Source organism: Alosa pseudoharengus, unplaced genomic scaffold, assembly GCF_046254945.1.
Source record: "Alosa pseudoharengus isolate Yale_2024_CS ecotype anadromous, Long Island Sound unplaced genomic scaffold, YU_APseudo_1.1 YU_APseudo_1.1_scf_18, whole genome shotgun sequence".
Classification (NCBI taxonomy): Eukaryota; Metazoa; Chordata; class Actinopteri; order Clupeiformes; family Clupeidae; genus Alosa; species Alosa pseudoharengus.
Genome location: NW_027468650.1, coordinates 33589319 through 33606344, shown reverse-complemented (window position 1 = coordinate 33606344; position 17026 = coordinate 33589319). Strand labels below are relative to the sequence as shown.

At 45.5% G+C, this 17026-nt stretch overlaps 1 protein-coding gene across 7 annotated transcripts in view; it reads left to right on the top strand.

Annotated features, from left to right (window-relative positions):
• Positions 1 to 17026, top strand: part of LOC143131394 (receptor-type tyrosine-protein phosphatase mu-like) — a 194837-nt gene that overhangs the window by 120388 nt on the left and 57423 nt on the right. For 4 of the 7 annotated variants that reach the window (XM_076291013.1, XM_076291009.1, XM_076291012.1 and 1 more), the window contains exons 12-13: positions 9578 to 9851; positions 13927 to 13963. In XM_076291013.1, the coding sequence (XP_076147128.1) occupies positions 9578 to 9851; positions 13927 to 13963 (311 nt within the window). Of the gene's footprint in view, positions 1 to 9577; positions 9852 to 13926; positions 13964 to 15961; positions 16037 to 17026 lie in introns of all 7 variants that reach the window. The other 3 variants (XM_076291011.1, XM_076291007.1, XM_076291006.1) reach the window with 1 other exon arrangement.

Sequence of the window (17026 nt, the reverse complement as noted above, 5' to 3'; positions counted from 1 at the left end):
TGGCCACTCCCTGTGCAGTGTGCACTGCCCACGCTCTCTACTAGATACATTTAGAGAATAAAGAAAACAGAAGTGGAAACAAACCTTGTTATAGACTGGGTTGGGATCCTTCATTGGAGCTGATCTTGATGCCTTCTGTCACCTCCCCGCCTTTGCCAGTGTCATCTTAATTACCGTTAACACACTTTAATGACTCGCTGGTTCGTTAATTATGAATTATCAGGCCAACCTTTGTTTACCACGGGAGAGACAGCAAGCATGGAGACACACAACACAGGAGGATTTGGCGCCCGGGTGTAATAATCTATTTCAGAGTGTTTAAATAACAAGTGTGTCATCGCATTACAATTTCCACTGGAAAAAATGAGGGAAAAATACCCAAACAAGCATAAGGGATCGCAGTAATAAGCCAGATGATTAATAAAGGCTCAATATCTCATTTTCAGAGAGAAACGAAATCCTCTTGGAAAGGAATAAGGGAGATTGTGTTAGAGCCTTGTAATGCTGGCTGAAGAAAAAAAGTTATGGTTTTGAGTAGGTGGAGCTGAAAAGGTTATTAGCAAACATCAGTGTCACATTTTTGTGTCCCTGTGGAGCTACTCTTCTTGAGCGCTTCCTAGATGGGAGCCATTTGGGCTCTGCACTGGAATTCACCTCTCCTACTAAAATTAGCCCATTATGCTCCCCATCAAAAGACCCAGTTATGGTTTTGAGTAGGTGGAGCTGAAAAGGTTATTAGCAAACATCAGTGTCACATTTTTGTGTCCCTGTGGAGCTACTCTTCTTGAGCGCTTCCTAGATGGGAGCCATTTGGGCTCTGCACTGGAATTCACCTCTCCTACTAAAATTAGCCCATTATGCTCCCCATCAAAAGACCCAGTTCATTTACGCGTCTCTTCCGCAACTCAGAGTTTGTGGTTATGGGGTGGTGCAGGATGTCAGAGTACCTGAAGAAGAGTGTTCGGCAGGAGAAGAAAGAGATGGAGAGGAGGAGGAGAGAGAAAGAGAGAGAAAGAGGGAGAGAGAGACTGTTGTGATGAAAAGCAGCACAGCTGTAGGTGCCTCTCTAACCCCTCCAGCGGGTTTTGATGACAGAGTGACAGTTATGAAGAGCTGCGCCTGAGATCTTCTTTGTTTCGGGCGAGGACGGGTGGTGGTGGTGGTGGATAAGCATCCTCTCTTTCCCTCATAGGTCTCCCAGCACGGATAGGCACCAGGCTTGGCTGCATGTGAATACTGCACACATGGCAACGAGAGCAAATCCAATCTCCAGGCATGAGGTGGATGAAAGCGTGGGTTCATGGAAAAGCCTTCCGCTGTAATGCATTCACCGATTTACATATCTGTTGGAGGTGTTGGTCCTCTTAAAAAGTGATGGTTAAGCGAATATGTTGGTGGCGCAATTAATTCTTTTTTCTGTCCTCCTTTCTGTCTTTCTTTTCTTTCATTTTTTCTTCTCATCAATCCTTACAGGTCATGCTGTTTTTTCAATTACAAGATCTGCATTCAGACACACTCAGAGAATATATGGGAACATTACTAAGCCTTGTATAATGAAACAGTTTCCGTCAGTGATCGGATTAAGGAAGCCTGTGTTTGAATGTGAAATGCTTCACAGATGTTTTGCCATGATACATTTAGCTACCAACACAACCATCAGAATGATTGAATTGGTCGCCCAACTGCATATTCTCCTCATGAATATGAGTGTGGAGGAACAAGGCTGGATGTTGTTGCCTTTTTTATTTTCATCTTAATTTATAGCTGTATCTGCCACCCCCCTACCCCGACCACAAATGGTCCTGTCTCAGCGCATTTATGCAAAATTAGCTCAGAGAGATCACTGAATGACGAGGTGTCTCCATGAAGACGGCTCTGGCAGAGACACATGCGCTCAGCACAATGGCGGCACCCTACGGGGGGTGGGGGTGGGGGGGTGGTCGGGGAGGGATGAGGTGGGGAGGGGGGTAGCTGTTCCTTTAAGGAGATTAGCCATGTTGTCCATCAATCATAGTGCGACTCAAATGGCTCATGTCTCCAACACCCCCCCCCCCCCACACACACACACACTCACACACACACATACATACACACACACACACACTGATGTCACCCCCGCCAAACCACACACTGCTGTGGAGAAAGCTGGTCGGAGATGCTTTGGCCAGCAGCGTTCCTGTCAGTGAATAAAGCCTCCACTGCCTCTGCCTCTCTTATCACCACAGTTACCAACCCAGCCAGAGATAGAGAGAGAGAGAGAGAGAGAGAGAGAAAGAGAGAGAGAGAGAGAAGGAGAGAGAGAAGGAGAGAGGGCTAAAGAGAAGTAGGGAGCAGATTCAGAAAGGAAGAGGGGGGTGAGAGAGAGGGAAGGAGCAGAAAGGGAGAAGGAGAGAGGGAGAGAGAGGCAGAGAGAAAGAGGGAAACAAGAGAACGAGAAAGAGATAAAGAGTCTTTTTGTGGTAGATACTGTATGATTCTGCTGGATTGTTCTGCTGTTATCACCCCTGGGGGTATCACGTTCCCAGTTTAGCTCAATCAGGGCATCAGGGCCCTGCCATTGTTGTGGCTTAAATAACATATGTGTCTTAAACAGGCTTAGTGTGTGTGTGTGTGTGTGTGTGTGTGTGTGTGTGTGTGTGTGTGTGTGTGTGTGTGTGTGTGTGTGTGTGTCTTTGAGTGTGCGCTTGTGTGCGCATGTGTGTGTTTGTCTGGCACAGCCCACACACACCTCCAATCCCAGTGGAGTGTCCCAGCTTCCCCAGGCAAGATGTGTGTGTGTCACATCATATATGATACTGACACGAAAGGGCAACGAGGAAGCCTCAAAGGAAAAGTTCCCACTTGTTTGTTTCTTTTGGACAATGTTAGCATTGTTCAAGAGCAGTGTGGATAATATAGTGCAGCGTGAAAAGAAAGTGAGTTGTCCCTCCCAGGGCTTAAGAAGCAGACTGTGTTTTTTCTCAGATGAGGTTTACTTTGTCTGTTCCTGAGACCATGATGGTACAGGTGGAGGTGGGAGAGGGACTTTTCCTCTTTCAGGCGTATTAATGGAGCCTGCTACTGAAAGTGATACCCATGACCAGTGCAGTCTGATTGAGGAAGTGCTCTGTGGTATGTTCAGTGGCCCTCCTATGGGTTACTGCCTGACAGAAGAAAATAAACTCTCTCCCCAACATACAGTATAGCCCACACACACATGTACTCACTCTCTCTACAGTATGTTACACATTTACATTCTCTCTCTCTCTCACACACACACACACACACACACACATTTTCCCTGTTCACTGTCATAGTCCAGTCGAGCGGCATCTCATTCTGATGTGAAATACAGTGGCCCCTGAAAGTGCTTTCCCCTTCGCTTTGACCGGCGGGGCCGTTCATCAAGTGCCAACGATCACCACAAAATACGGCCCACTGTAACCAGATCGTCGTGTGCTTTCGGTCACCCCCCCCCCCTCCCCCCCAGCCTGCGTCGGTTGTTCCTTTACCCCGCGACACAGAAGACACTCAGCAACTTAGAAGATTTAAGTGACATCTAATCTGCGTCGAGTTCCCCCTCCCCAACACACTTAATTTGTGTATAGCCACAGCATGTTTTATGAGTCTATCAGTGTGTGTGTGTGTGTGTGTGTGTGTGTGTGTGTGTGTGTGTGTGTGTGTGTGTGTGTGTGTGTGTGTGTGTGTGTGTGTGTGTGTGTGTGCGTGTGTGTGTGTGTGTGTGTGGAGGTTGAGGTGGAGAAGCGGTTGGCTGAAGATTGTGTAAGGGTCAGGGAAATGTTGCTGGCCAACGAAACACATCCTTTAAATCATGGCGATGGCCAGATCAGCTTCTCTGGCCCTGCGGGAACATGGGCCGGTGCAGATCAATGGAGAGCCTGGGAGAGAGTCTGGGACTGACGCATTAGTTGCCCACATTCCTCAGACTCCTCCTCACTCTATTGCATTGTGTCTCAAATAAGACTATGGAGAGTTGTAGCATTTTCTCCTCTAGCACATCTTCCTGTTTTATTGTTCACATTATGTTCTGATGAATATCCTTTGGCCCTTTACCCCTTGGCCAGTCCTTGGTCCACTTCCTTCCCTACATTCTTATTTATGTCTCTACATTCGGCCTATATATTTATTTTCTCTATCTTCTGTTCTTACCATCTTCCTTTCATATTCTTCATCATCCTCTCTTTTCTTCTCTTCCCTCATCTCTCCTCATCTTCCCTTGTCCTCTCTCTCTCTCTCTCTCTCTCTCTCTGTCAATTCTCCTCTCCTCTCCTTCCTTCTCCTTTCCCCCCTCTTCCTCACATCTCCTACTCTGTGGCACATGAAAAATAAATCCCTGGTCCCAGGTCATGGCTCAGCCTGGGCCGAGCGGAGCCGGCGTAATTGGTCGGCCATTACACAAGCCCGCGCACTGTAACGGAGCCGGCAGCCCCGCTGCCAGTGGTTCTAATTGGTGTCAGCCGAGGTTGCCGTGGTTCCATGTGGAACCACCGCGGAGCTTTGTTGGACTCCGTCTCCAGCGCTATATGTGCTGGCGCTAATAGCTCACCAGGTAGCTGGAGGAGGCTGCTGCTGCACTTGTCGTTTAGCCTTCTGTTTTTGTCTCTCATCTACCATCTCTTTGCTCTTATCACAAACTGCTTCAATATGTTTTTATATATATATATATATATATATATATATAAAGTCGATTACTTTCAGGATGTGTTCATAATGGCTAGCGCCAGCCTTTCCAGTCTGCCGCCTCGGTTGGGCTCCATGGTCTCTCAGGATGGTTTCTTTTTAATCAGAGGAAGGGGAGAACGGGTTCTCTGGCTGCCATGGCTACTTCCGTTGCATTAGAGCCCGTCTGAGTTGGTATCAAAGTGGACGAGGGTGATGGATGAGTGCGCCCTGAGCTTTTGGGACCAAATTTGCTGGGCAGCGAACGGCGCGAGAGCTTTGGGGGTGAAGTGTTGGGGGCACTGCTTTTGGGGGTTTAATAGAGAACCAGGGGGCAGTGATGACCGACCAACCCCCTCCACCCCCAAAGACCTCTCACGTAGCCTTTACATCCTGCAGCAGCCAATTACCTGGCATCACCTGAATTGAATCCTGAAAGGTATTTCCCCAGATAGCCACCCCGATAGCCGCATACTAGCTTGATGTTCGCTCCCTAAGAGCTTCCATTGATTGTTGTCGATGTAATGCCGAGTGTGTCTGCTGAATGGGAAATTAGACTTCTAAATAACTCAGAGTGCAAGAGGACACATCTGATGAGCTCTATGGTGACTCAAAGACAGTTTCAGCTTACACATCCTGTTAGACTGATATTGGTGTCATATCCTAATAAAAGCCAACGATTAGCAATAAACACACATGTATCTTTCATAACATGCTCACACACATACTTGCATAGCTTATATAAACAAACATGCACAGACACACACACACATATACATGGATATGCAAACACATGGATAGGAATGTTTTTGAATGCATCATTAAATGTGTAAATTCAGAATATATTATCTATGGTCAATAAACATTTTCAAGTAAGATTCAAAACAATGAGCTACTGGGGGGGAAATATGTGTCATATTATACAGTAAATAAGAAATAAGAAATATATAATACAATTTCCCCCTGCTTGCTGTCTTGCCTGGAGGAGAAAAACAAACTACATTGTTATTGGAAATATTACATTTTGCATCTCACAAAAACATGCGATCTTGTGCCAAGTGCAATATGCCAACAAATGTTATCTTTCAAACAAAAACACTTACTCATTCGCATATTGATGTTCTGGACATTTACCAGAGCCCCAGGGCATCGCAGAGAGGAAAAAGTATTCAATTAAATCTGATTCACAGAAACCTGATATCAAGAATTTGCAGGTGCGCTTAGAGGCGTTATTTGTGATTATTTGCATTATCTCTAACTAAATCATAACGCCACTGTTTAAGCCTCAAGCGTGATGTTTTTTTAGGCAGTATACCCAAAGGGTCCAGAGCTCCCTAATATTCTGGAAACCCATAAACTTTTTAGGCCTGTAAATAAAACTCTGTTTCTTGCCTTAGACACTGAAAAGCCATTTACGTCCTTCTTCTCCAGGAGATTTATACCTCACTCTTCTTTCTGTGGGCAGCATGGCAGCCGCTCATATTCACTTTTCTATTCTTTGAGGAGAGCAGGAGATATTCATGCTGCATTCCCTTCCAAATGGAACCCTCTTTCTATTGGGTGTAAAATGACAATATGAGGTATAAAAGGCAGCGGGGGCTCCCACAGGGTAGGTCTGGTGTCTCGGAGGCTATATGGCATCGAGGAGGTAAATCACCATGGCGACAGCCCCATAAAGTAATGGGTGGCCTTTAAGTAGGCCCTAAATCTGAGGGAAAATGTCCCAGTCGCCTGCCCACACCTCCCTACCTCCCCTCCTCTCCTCCTCTTTTTGGACTCTCCCTCTCTCTTTAGCATTCTCTCTCCATGATGGGCTCACTCCCTCCATCTCAGCCTTCCACCACGTCTCTCTCATCTCCTCTTTTTCTCTATCTATCTCCCCTTTTCTCTCTATTTTTCATCTTTTTTTACACTAAAGACTCTCTCGCTCAATATTACTCTCTAAATTCTCTCTCCCTCTCCAAGGGTTTCATTTTTGTCTTTCTGTTTTAACTCACTGTCTCTTCCTCTACCCCTCACCCTTTCTTTCTTTCTCATCTCTCTCTCTCTCTCTCTCCCTCTCTTCCTTTATCACGATAGCCAGCCCTCCAGTGACATTCCCTGGCTTGGCCTTTGTTCTCCACAGCGTTGGGCCAGTAATTAACTTCATATTTCTCACTAGCCTCTGCCCGCCTGTAATTAATATTTTATTACATTAGATTTTATCGCTAAACAGTAGTGTGGTGGCGAGAATGTGGAGCCACGTGCAAAAAAGGGCAAAGGGGACTCGTGGAAGTGGGCAAAGTTCTATGTAATGAGCCACGGATGAAAGAGCAGGGAATGTATTCATGGAATCCCTCCAATACTCAGCCAAAGTTTATGACAGATTTAATCTCCCATGGCGTTAAAGATGGTCGGGAAATTTAATTAGCAAACACTGAACATGCAGAGCCGTCTAATGTTTTCAAGCAGCCTCTGAGGAGCCCAATGTCTATCTTTACTGTATTTTTTTTTTCCGTGTTTATTTTACAAACTCCATCTTTGCTCTTTTGTCATACAGTATGTGGCTGCTTGGAGATTTTTGTGTCAAGATCAAATTACTGAATAACAATAAAGTTACACAACGTCTCAAAGAGGTGGAGTTACAATTACAGTGCTTATGGTCTGTGCGAATACAGGCGCAGGTTAACTTTCACCCTAAGGCTGCATTGTGTCCTCACTTTACCAAATGACTGGGAAAAAAAGCCCTCAAGTTGCATTCTCCCCTACCTCATGCTCCATTTGAAACCTGTAACGTGTGATAAACCTGCCCTGGAGGACAGGCTCTTTCTCTCCACAACAGCAGTCTGCTATTTAACAGCCTGGAAGAACTGTACGCTGTTTTCATGAGAGGAGAATGCTTGCTGTAGATCGCAGCTGTGTGGAGGTTCAACTCGGCAAGTGTTGCTGAAGTGTTCTTGACTCTGTCTGCCCCAATCGATGTCAGTTAGTTGGCAAGATGAATCAGAATTGGCTGATACTTTTGACATCAGACAATTAGTGTAGGAATTACCTAATTATCGTTGTGTTCAAGTGATCAAATCTATTACCCTTTTAACACCAATACAGGCATAACTGTTTAATGTAAAAAAGGTACACAGACAAAATGTGGATGTCAAAATAATTAGCTATCGTTACTTTTTATATAGTGCACTGCTTTTTGTGACCCACAAAAATAACTTTTCTCTGTTGTATCATACTACATGTACTTTTTTGAGGTTGAGGACATATCCTATTGCAAAGTTGATGAAGGTCTCTTCTGTAGTGTTGTAACCACAGCACTCCGCAAACAATTGCTTTTTGTTAGAGGTCTGTAGATTCTTTTTTCCTGGTCGTCGGAGCTGTGTAATTACCTTTAATTTTGCATACTGCAATCGTCAGTTCTTTTGAAACATTTAGAATATATTGATGTAGTGAGTGACATGGAATGGGATAGCTAGAGCCCATATTCCTCTCATCTGTCTTGGTGTTGGACGCAGGGCCATTTTCAGCACAGATCACTCTGAAACCAGTGCCTTTGCCAGAGGTCCTTTTACCTGGTTGCCTGCGCGCTCTCCGCTCAATCTGCCTGGACTTTGATGGAGGGCGAGTGAAAAGAGCTGTTTGACCTTTAGGTGTTTTAATTATTAAACAGCAAATAGAGTCAAGGCCTGGGTAGTTGCAAAGCTAATTTGTCTTGTGCAGCTCGGAGGGGTGGTTGGAAAGGAAATAGTGTTCGGTGATTTTTTTTTTCTACCTCTTTTTTCATCTTTTTTTTGTGTTCTGGTGGAAAGTTGGTCTGTTCAGCTCCGGGTCTTGCTGTGTGGTAATAAAGAAACCCGTTTTCTGGACTGCTTGTAATTTCACCTCCATTTCATTCGTCTTTCTTTCTCCATCTCCCCAGCAGCCAATATCCACCCATCTATTGCAATAGGGAGCGCAAGGGGGGGCTTTGGATGCAGGCTCAGTTGATCCCCCAATCTGACGAAGGGAGAGAGAGGGAAACGAAAAGAGAGAAAAAAAATGTTTTCCGTCCTCCTACTTTTCCTCCTGTTCTCTCATGCGAGTGCAACTCGGCCGAGCCTCTTTAGATGTGGATTTCTGACCCAAGAGGGCCAATGTTGGTCCCCCTCCCCCTTTCCCCACGTATCAAACCTAATTTCAACCCCATTTGGATCAGGTCGCCAGCCACCCTTCTCTGATTCCATCATTATTTTGGGCACACACGCTCATTCGCGCTCATCCTTCCCGCGGTGTCAGGGTTCAGTGTTCCAATATCCGGAAATAGGCGGACGAGGCCGAGGCTGTCTCATATGAGGGCCTTTTATTTCATGCCATTTAAATCCTGCCTTCGTAGATGGGATATTGCTCTGGAGCTATCGGCGCCATAAATTAGATAGCGGACGGGTTGGGGGCCGGGGCGGATTGGTCGGACTGAGCTGCGGGCTTTGCGGAGTTAATTAAACCTGCTTGGGCTCGTCGTCCTGACGGGAGTCCCTCAGCCACCACCTCGGTGAGGGCGGCAGCTCACATCTGCTCAGCTCCTCCTTCCCTCCTCTGCCGTTTCCCGGTGAGCGCTCGGTGGGTGACCTAGCCAACAGCAGACTCTGCTTCCTCCCAGTTGCATCCTCATTAGAGTCACACCACACACATACAGTGACCGTTGCAAAAGAGCTTTTTTGCGAGAAGAAATCTTTTTTTCGTTAGTTGTTATCAACAATAGAAAAGATCTTTGAACATAATGCTTTCATACATACAGCTTTGCACAGTAGCCTATCACTTCAAATATGTCAGAACTACAAATACTGATGTTCTTCCCAAAATCTGTGACTGTTGTTTGGATATTTTGCATCTTAGTTTTTTTGTGTGACTGACCACTTGTCTCCTCTTCTTCCTCTTCTTCTCGCTGCGTGTGGTGCAGTCTGTACCAGGTGGTGGTGGAGGAGGAGCGCCCCCGACGGGCTCGGAGGGCGGCTGAGATCCTGCGCTGCTACCCGGTGCCCATCCACTTCCAGAACGCCAGCCTGCTCAGCTCACAGTACTACTTCTCCGCCGAGTTCCCAGCCTCCCGCATCCTGACCTCTAAGACCTTCACCATCGGTGACAACAAGACCTACAACGGCTACTGGAATGTCCCGCTGCTGCCCCACAAGAGCTACAGCGTCTACTACCAGGCGGTCAGCACGGCCAATGGGGTGAGTTCTTGCAGAATTAAAGTAGAAAACCGCACTGTCAAGCGTTTACTCTTAATAAGTCCTGGACCATGTCTTAAACAAACGTTTGAAGCGTTTTGGTCCTAGGCCATCATCAGAGTGTGACACGCACTAGACGAGTTAGTCTTTTTCTAAATCACACCCAAAGAGGGATTTACAGTATTTTTGGATTTGAGCACGCCTGGTCCTGTGAGTTCTTACAGACTCATAGTGGAGACAAGCTTCCAACACTGCATCAGCTACTTGTTCATCTCCTGACCAAGCCAAGCGCAGAGATGCTGTGGCATCTGAATCAGCTGTTACTAAAGTTAGTATAGTATGATGGGTCTTTTAGCTAAAAAAAATAACTGTGACAATTAGGTATTTGTTAAACATTCTCTTGCATTCTGGTCCCTAATTATAGTTTATTAGCATTAGGCTGGGTTGTCATGTTGTGTTGTGTATATGTACACCATCAATTGTTACACCATTGGCTAATTAGAGATTGCTGATGCAAGAATTAGCATCCAAATGTCAGCAGTTTTGCCCTTTCCTCCAGCATCTTTTTAAATGAATCCACATCCATTTTAATGGCAACTAATTGGGCCACTTTGAGGAGGTGCTATTTGTTAAAAGCTGCTCCGGTTTTAAGGCCTCAAGTTTAAACACAGTGTTACACTAAAACAACCCTGTTTCACAACGAACCAGCAGTGTGACATCTCATTAGACGACACACTACATCGGTGGTGCTCCATCCCACTCAGAGACTGAGGCTGAATTTGCATTACACTCGCTGGTAGAAGCAAATCGCAAGTCGTTTTTACAACGGAGGATATTAAAATCAAAAGAACAGCAATTTGTTAATACAAGACCTTTTTAAATGCATTCAGCCGTTTAAAATATGATATCACCAGACTCTGGCATTCCTAACTCTTTGAGAAATGGGTTTCACCTTTGAAAGCTACATATACATTTGTACTGCACCAAATATTAATTCTTTCTAGGCTAAATTGCATTCAGTTTATTATGCATTTCTCATGTTAAATCGCTTCAAGATGACACATTTATTTGCACGACTGTATAACTCCATTCAGTGTAAATTATGGCCACAAGCCACGGAACAATGAAAATGTATCTAGGCCTGCCGTGACGAGTTCTCCAAGTACAATGCACGAGCTTCTATGCCCTTCCCAAAAGAGGGTATGTCTGGGCTCAAGGCTCGTCATTAAACTTTTAGCCTTGAAACGGCAGTTGCAAGACCGCCACTCAACTCCCAAGGAATTGCGGCGCAAGCAGACTCACACCCTGCCAAATCTCACCTCCATTTAGTGTGGCTGGGCACCACCAACCCCCACCCCCACCACCACCATCGATTTACTGTAGGAAAAAGATGTGATGATGCAGCATTCACATCAGCATTTGTTATCACTTCGACCGAGAGAAAAATAGGGATCTCTCGGCACGAGAGGACTAACTTGGTATTAATAAGCAATTTGCTGCAATGGAACATGACTTGAGGGCTGCCAGGGAGGTTCTCTGTCAAGTCACTAACACACAGTGACATGCAGATTCATCCAGCCGATTTAGAAGCCGTGGTAGCAGCAGTAAGTTCATCCATTAGAGAAGAATAGGATTCTCTTCTCACACACTACCTGCTGTACAGTGAAGACAAACGAGATTCTTGACTAATGCAAGAGAGCGAGAGCTTTTAAAATAATAATTAAAAAAAGGTCCAACTGGAGGTGCTGTGAGTGAGAGTCGGCCATTTACCGTCGCCTTATTAACACTTGAGCATAATTGGAAATTAGGACTATCATCCATCTCCTTTTTTATATGCAAATTGACTCTAATGAAAAGCCAATCCTTTATTTCAGAGCGCAGCGGCTGGTTCGGGCCATTAGATAATTCACTGTGGCTAATTGCAGCTCTCGCCCTGTGGGGTGTTTAGGGGATGGGTGGGAAGAGAGTGTGTGTCGTGTGTGTGTGTGTGTGTGTGTGTGTGTGTGTGTGTGTGTGTGTGTGTGATGGGGGGTGGGGAGTGTGTTAAAGACGAGATTAGCTACCATCCATAGGCTACGCTTGTAGAGTTTCTGCTTCTGTTGCCTGCAGACTGCTGTCTCCCACCACCTCCACCGTCTCCCATCAGAACAGCAGAGAGCACAGCACTGTTCCACTGTCCTGACTTCTGCAGCTAATAGGGTGCTAGGGGGGCAGGATCAACTAAAAGGGGTCCCTTTCGACTGTGTCTCTCTCTCTCTCTGTGTGTGTGTGTGTGTGTGTGTGTGTGTGTGTGTGTGTGTGTGTGTGTGTGTGTGTGTGTGTGTGTGTGTGTATGTGTGTGTGTGTGTGTGCAGACACAGCCAGTCTGCTGTTGGGGAGCTAAAATGATAGTAAACAACAGCACTTGCTGTCTCTGGCAGCCTGTGACTCATCAGAAGAGGAAGCCCCAGCTCAGAGAAGGCAGCGAAGCCTCACCCATTTAAACAGCCACTTAGGAGACAGTGGTGTGGATCATGCCATCACTGACACTGTACACACATAGGCAGACACAGTACAGTATGCTATTAGTTATCTGTAGAAGTGACAATAATACAGTTAAATAAAACCAAGGGAACTCTTTCTTTGAGTATCTCTTTAATTGAGTAGGGAAGAACCCAAGTCATTTAAAAGTAATTGATACTTTTGACAATTTCTCTGTAATCTAATTTAGAAGTCCACATCAGTGATAAAGAACACATTTGGCTATCAAAGGACACATGTGGGAGTAATTCTTGTTTACTGTTGTTAATGTGCCGCCTGGTTTGAGCTCTACCTGAGCCCCATCATCAGACTTAAATAAATAATTTAGAGGCTCCACAGTTTAATTTGTCATCTCGTAAATTATGCACTAAGCCACGCAAGTGCATTTTGCTGTAATAAAGCTACAGGGATTTAAGTTAAAGCCCCACTTGCTCGCTCGTGCTGTGAATATTCATGTGCAAGCTTTGGTTTTGTTTGTTCCACATTTGTAGGACGGCTGCTGAAAGCATTTCATTTACCACCTCCCGCTCTCCTTGTTTTTCCCCAGAAATCCGTTTTTTTTTTCTTTCTTTCTTTCTTTCTTTCTTTCTTTCTTTATTTTCTTTTTTTGTGTCTCTTTCACTTGGTCTCCTCACGAGGAATGGTGTGACTGACAGCAGACGTTCTCTCTCTGAAGGGAGCAGCCAGATCTCATTTCACTTCACACAGCCTGCCAGAGACAGAGAGAGCACTGGCTCTGGCGCGTAGCCGCGCAGCTCGGCTCACGGAGCCACATCCCATTTGCGGCCCTTAGCTGGCAATGCCTGGAGATGCGACTGTGGCTTGGCAGCCACCATTACGGCTCTAATTGGTGCGGCCCTGCTCCATCCCCACACGTAATGCTCCGACACATAGGCTTAGTATGGTCGACACAGCATTACATGTAAAACTTGCAGTGTTATGCAGATTAGAGCCAGCACTCTATGTGTGTGTCTATGTGTGTGTGTGTGTGTGTGTGTGTGTGTGTGTGTGTGTGTGTGTGTGTGTGAGTGTGTGAGAGGTGTGAGAGAGAGAGAGAAAGAGAGAGAGATAGAGTACTATATTGTGTGTGTGTGTGTGTGAGAGAGAGAGAGAAAGAGTATATTATAGTGTGCGTGCGTGCGTGTGTGTATGCTGTGCTGTGTGGGTTGGACTGGCTGCAGGTTGTGAAGTCAGTGTGAAATAAGAGGCCACACACACACGGGCTGAGACGGTGACAGCTGGCAGGTAAATGGCAGAGGGGGAGGCGATGGGCCGGCTGCGTCTCTCTCCATCACCCCCACACCCCTTTAGTCCATTCCATTTTCCGGTCAGCCTCCCCAGCAGATTGGGGGAAGAAAGAGTGACTGAGGGCCGCCTTTGCCCCGACAGCCATGACAGCTAATATGTTGCCATTCCATGTGACTGAAAAATAATGCTTTTTCCTCTTCTCTTTTTCTCTTGTTCTCTTACTCTTTCACACACTTTCTCTCTTCTCTCTCTCTCTCTCTCTCTCTCTCTCTTTCTTTCTTGTTCTCCCATTTTCTTCCTTTCCATGCAGGAGACCAAAATCGATTGTGTACGAGTGGCTACTAAAGGTAAGGCTGGCTTGGCTGGCTGAAAGTAATCTACTCTGTTGATTGAAATGTGTTCACCAGCGTATGTTGTCAAAGATTGTTTTGACATGCCCGCAAAAGAGTAATGCCCAACTATACACAACTTGTCCTGTCACACACAAACACTTTTCAGAGGCGAGTGTGTTTTCTGCAATCACCACACACCGTCCTCAGCTTCATTTTAACCACTAAATAATTTTTAATAAAATAGTAACTATTAATCAGCATCTGCATGAAACTCTCTTTCTAAAGGACATCGATTAAGTCATACAAGCCTCTTCAGAGATGGCTCTCTTCAAGCACTGGTACTAACTGTTGCCACTCACCCATGTCCTTGACCCCACAGTCACATCTGAATCATTTGTTTTATGTTATGTATGCCAGACAAAGGAGGAATTAAACCAGAAACACTACGACTTATTCCTAGATGATTTGTCACCATATACAATTAAAGTTCATGGGTTTGATTTCTAGCAAATGGGGGGGACCTTCCAGTTAAGTAATGTGATCGATGTATAGAGTGGTAGAGCGCTATAACAATTGTATAAAATTATACTATTAAATCGTAATCATAATTTTTCCATTTTTAATCTACATTTTATGGTGAATTATTTCATTTCAGAATTCTTTTATTTCAGTAACTGAGTTGGTATTAATTTAACTACGTCTTTAGTTATGATATTGATGGAGATTGGGCAAAACCAACCTGGTGCTGGCTTTAAAGGTCTTTATGGCCTTTCTGATCTTCTTGGTGAGCTGATTATAGCATGGGGAATTAGGGCCGCTAGCCAAGTCGTGAGCCCCCAGAAGCTCTACGATTCCTCTGGTCTATCCCACCGCCGGCAAAGTGTCAGTCTAACAGCTCTGCGGGGAAACATTGTGTTTGGCAGCAGATGGAACATATCCTCCATCAAAACCGTCCGGACTTTTGATTTCTAAGCTGGCGGCAGCGCTTTGACCTCCTGTTCTGCATTAGCATAGACGTGAGGCAGTTAGCGTGGCGCAGACACAGCCCCCCCCCACCCCCCCCGTCTCCTAGATAGCACGCACAGTGTTTGGATTTTAATTGAGCACAGATGGTAGATAATCTATTTTCCTTACTACATGCCATCTCTCTAATGGTGCCAGTGCTCTGCTATGCAAATGAGGCGGGCTGTATGTTTGTGCCTCGTGGTCCAAGGCAGACGTATTTTCGCCACTAACAGTAAAGGCATCTAGAGCCCCTGCACTCCCATCCTGTCTCGCCGTTTCACCGGTGTGTAGATTACAAGAGAATAGGCGCGTGTAGTGTAGTGTTGTGTTGTGTTGTGTTGTGTTGCTTTGTGTTATGTTGTGCCGTCTTTTGATTTTGTATCACTCTGGGTGTTTAATCTCATATTATTGGGCATCTGCTAGTGCCTTTCCCTGGTAGTCTCAGGGCGACCGTCGGTCTTTGGGTACGTTTCCAACCGGCAGTCAGATCCCCGGGGGGGAGGCTGGCACACCTGGCACACTCCCCGCACCGCGTTGGCACTTACCATAGCGACGTAACATAAAGTACAACATTTTAGAGACGTGCAGTCGAGATGTACGCTGTATTATGGTAATTATATCCCATAATAATCACACTCAGTCCGTCCTCCTAATGGGTATATGAAAGGCAATTTCAGAGTAGTTATCAAAGACATAAATCAAACGCAAACACATGCAAACACACACACACACCTGCATATGTTGGTTTGGCACCCTAATGAGTGATGCTTGTTAATGATAATTGATAGGAATGTCTCTAATCCTTGGTATCAAAACCACATAATAACAGCAATCTTAGTGTTCTTTTTCTCTTACTAAGATGGTCTTGTTTGCAAAATTTCTAGCTTCAGTCTTGCTCTCTCTCTTCCTCTCTCTATCTCTCTCTCTCTCTTTCTTTCTCTCTCTCTTTTTCTCTATTTCTTTCTCTCCCTCTTTCTGCATGTTGGCCTGGAACTCTTTCTGCCTTAGCTGCCATAATCGTGACTCAGCTCACAACGCCGTACATTCGCCTTGCTCCCGCCGCGGGCGACAACCAACTAACAGGTCAGAGACTCTTCTGTCCAGCTTCTTCTGTCCTGTGCTTGTGTGTGTGTGTGTGTGTGTGTGTGTGTGTGTGTGTGTGTGTGTGTGTGTGTGTTTGTGTGTGTGTGATTGTGTGTACGCCTTGGCCTCAAAAATGCCCCAGCCTATGTTTACATCTGTGTGCATTTGTGTGTGTGTGTGTGTGTGTGTGTGTGTGTGTGACATGTCCATGTGTGCATATGACAGCCTGAGTGTTGCTCTAAATTCACTCTTAATTGTTTTTTGTGAAATTCAGTATGAATATTTCATGTGATTGTGTCTTGTTCCGTGCCTCTGACATGTCTGCATATGCTTCTAAATGAGTCTCCATGTGAGTGCTGTTTAATACATGTATGGGTGTACAACTAACCCAGACCTCTGCTCTGTGCCATGACATGTGCAGAGACAACTGTTAACCTCCAGTGGGTTGTCTACAGTGACCTGCTTTAGCATACACACTCTTGATTTCAGCTGGCCTGTGTGTTCTATATTCATTCTGCATACAGCGGGGTTGTTATTGGATTAGCCTCCATGTTACAGTGGATTTCAGACACAAGACACCATGTACCGTAAAGCACACACACACACACACACACACACACACACACACACACACACACACACACACACACACACACACACCAAATTACTTCATTTTTATTCAGAGCTGATGCATGATTTCTAAGAAGAGCGGGAAAGGAGGGGAGAAGGAATCAATGTGCCCCTGTGAAGTGGCATGAAACAGAGAACCTCAACACTTTGGCATGCATGACAAAGCCATAGCGCTCAACCTGCTGTCAGAAAATTACATTTAAATATTTACCAGCCTGCCTGCCATGGAAAAAGGTGAACATTTTCCGTGTGGTGTTTATACAGGGTGCGAAAATGATCCACCACCACCACCACCACCACCAGCAGCCCCTTGCCTCCCACCTACCCTCCCCAAACCCACACCAGCAAAGTCAGACATTG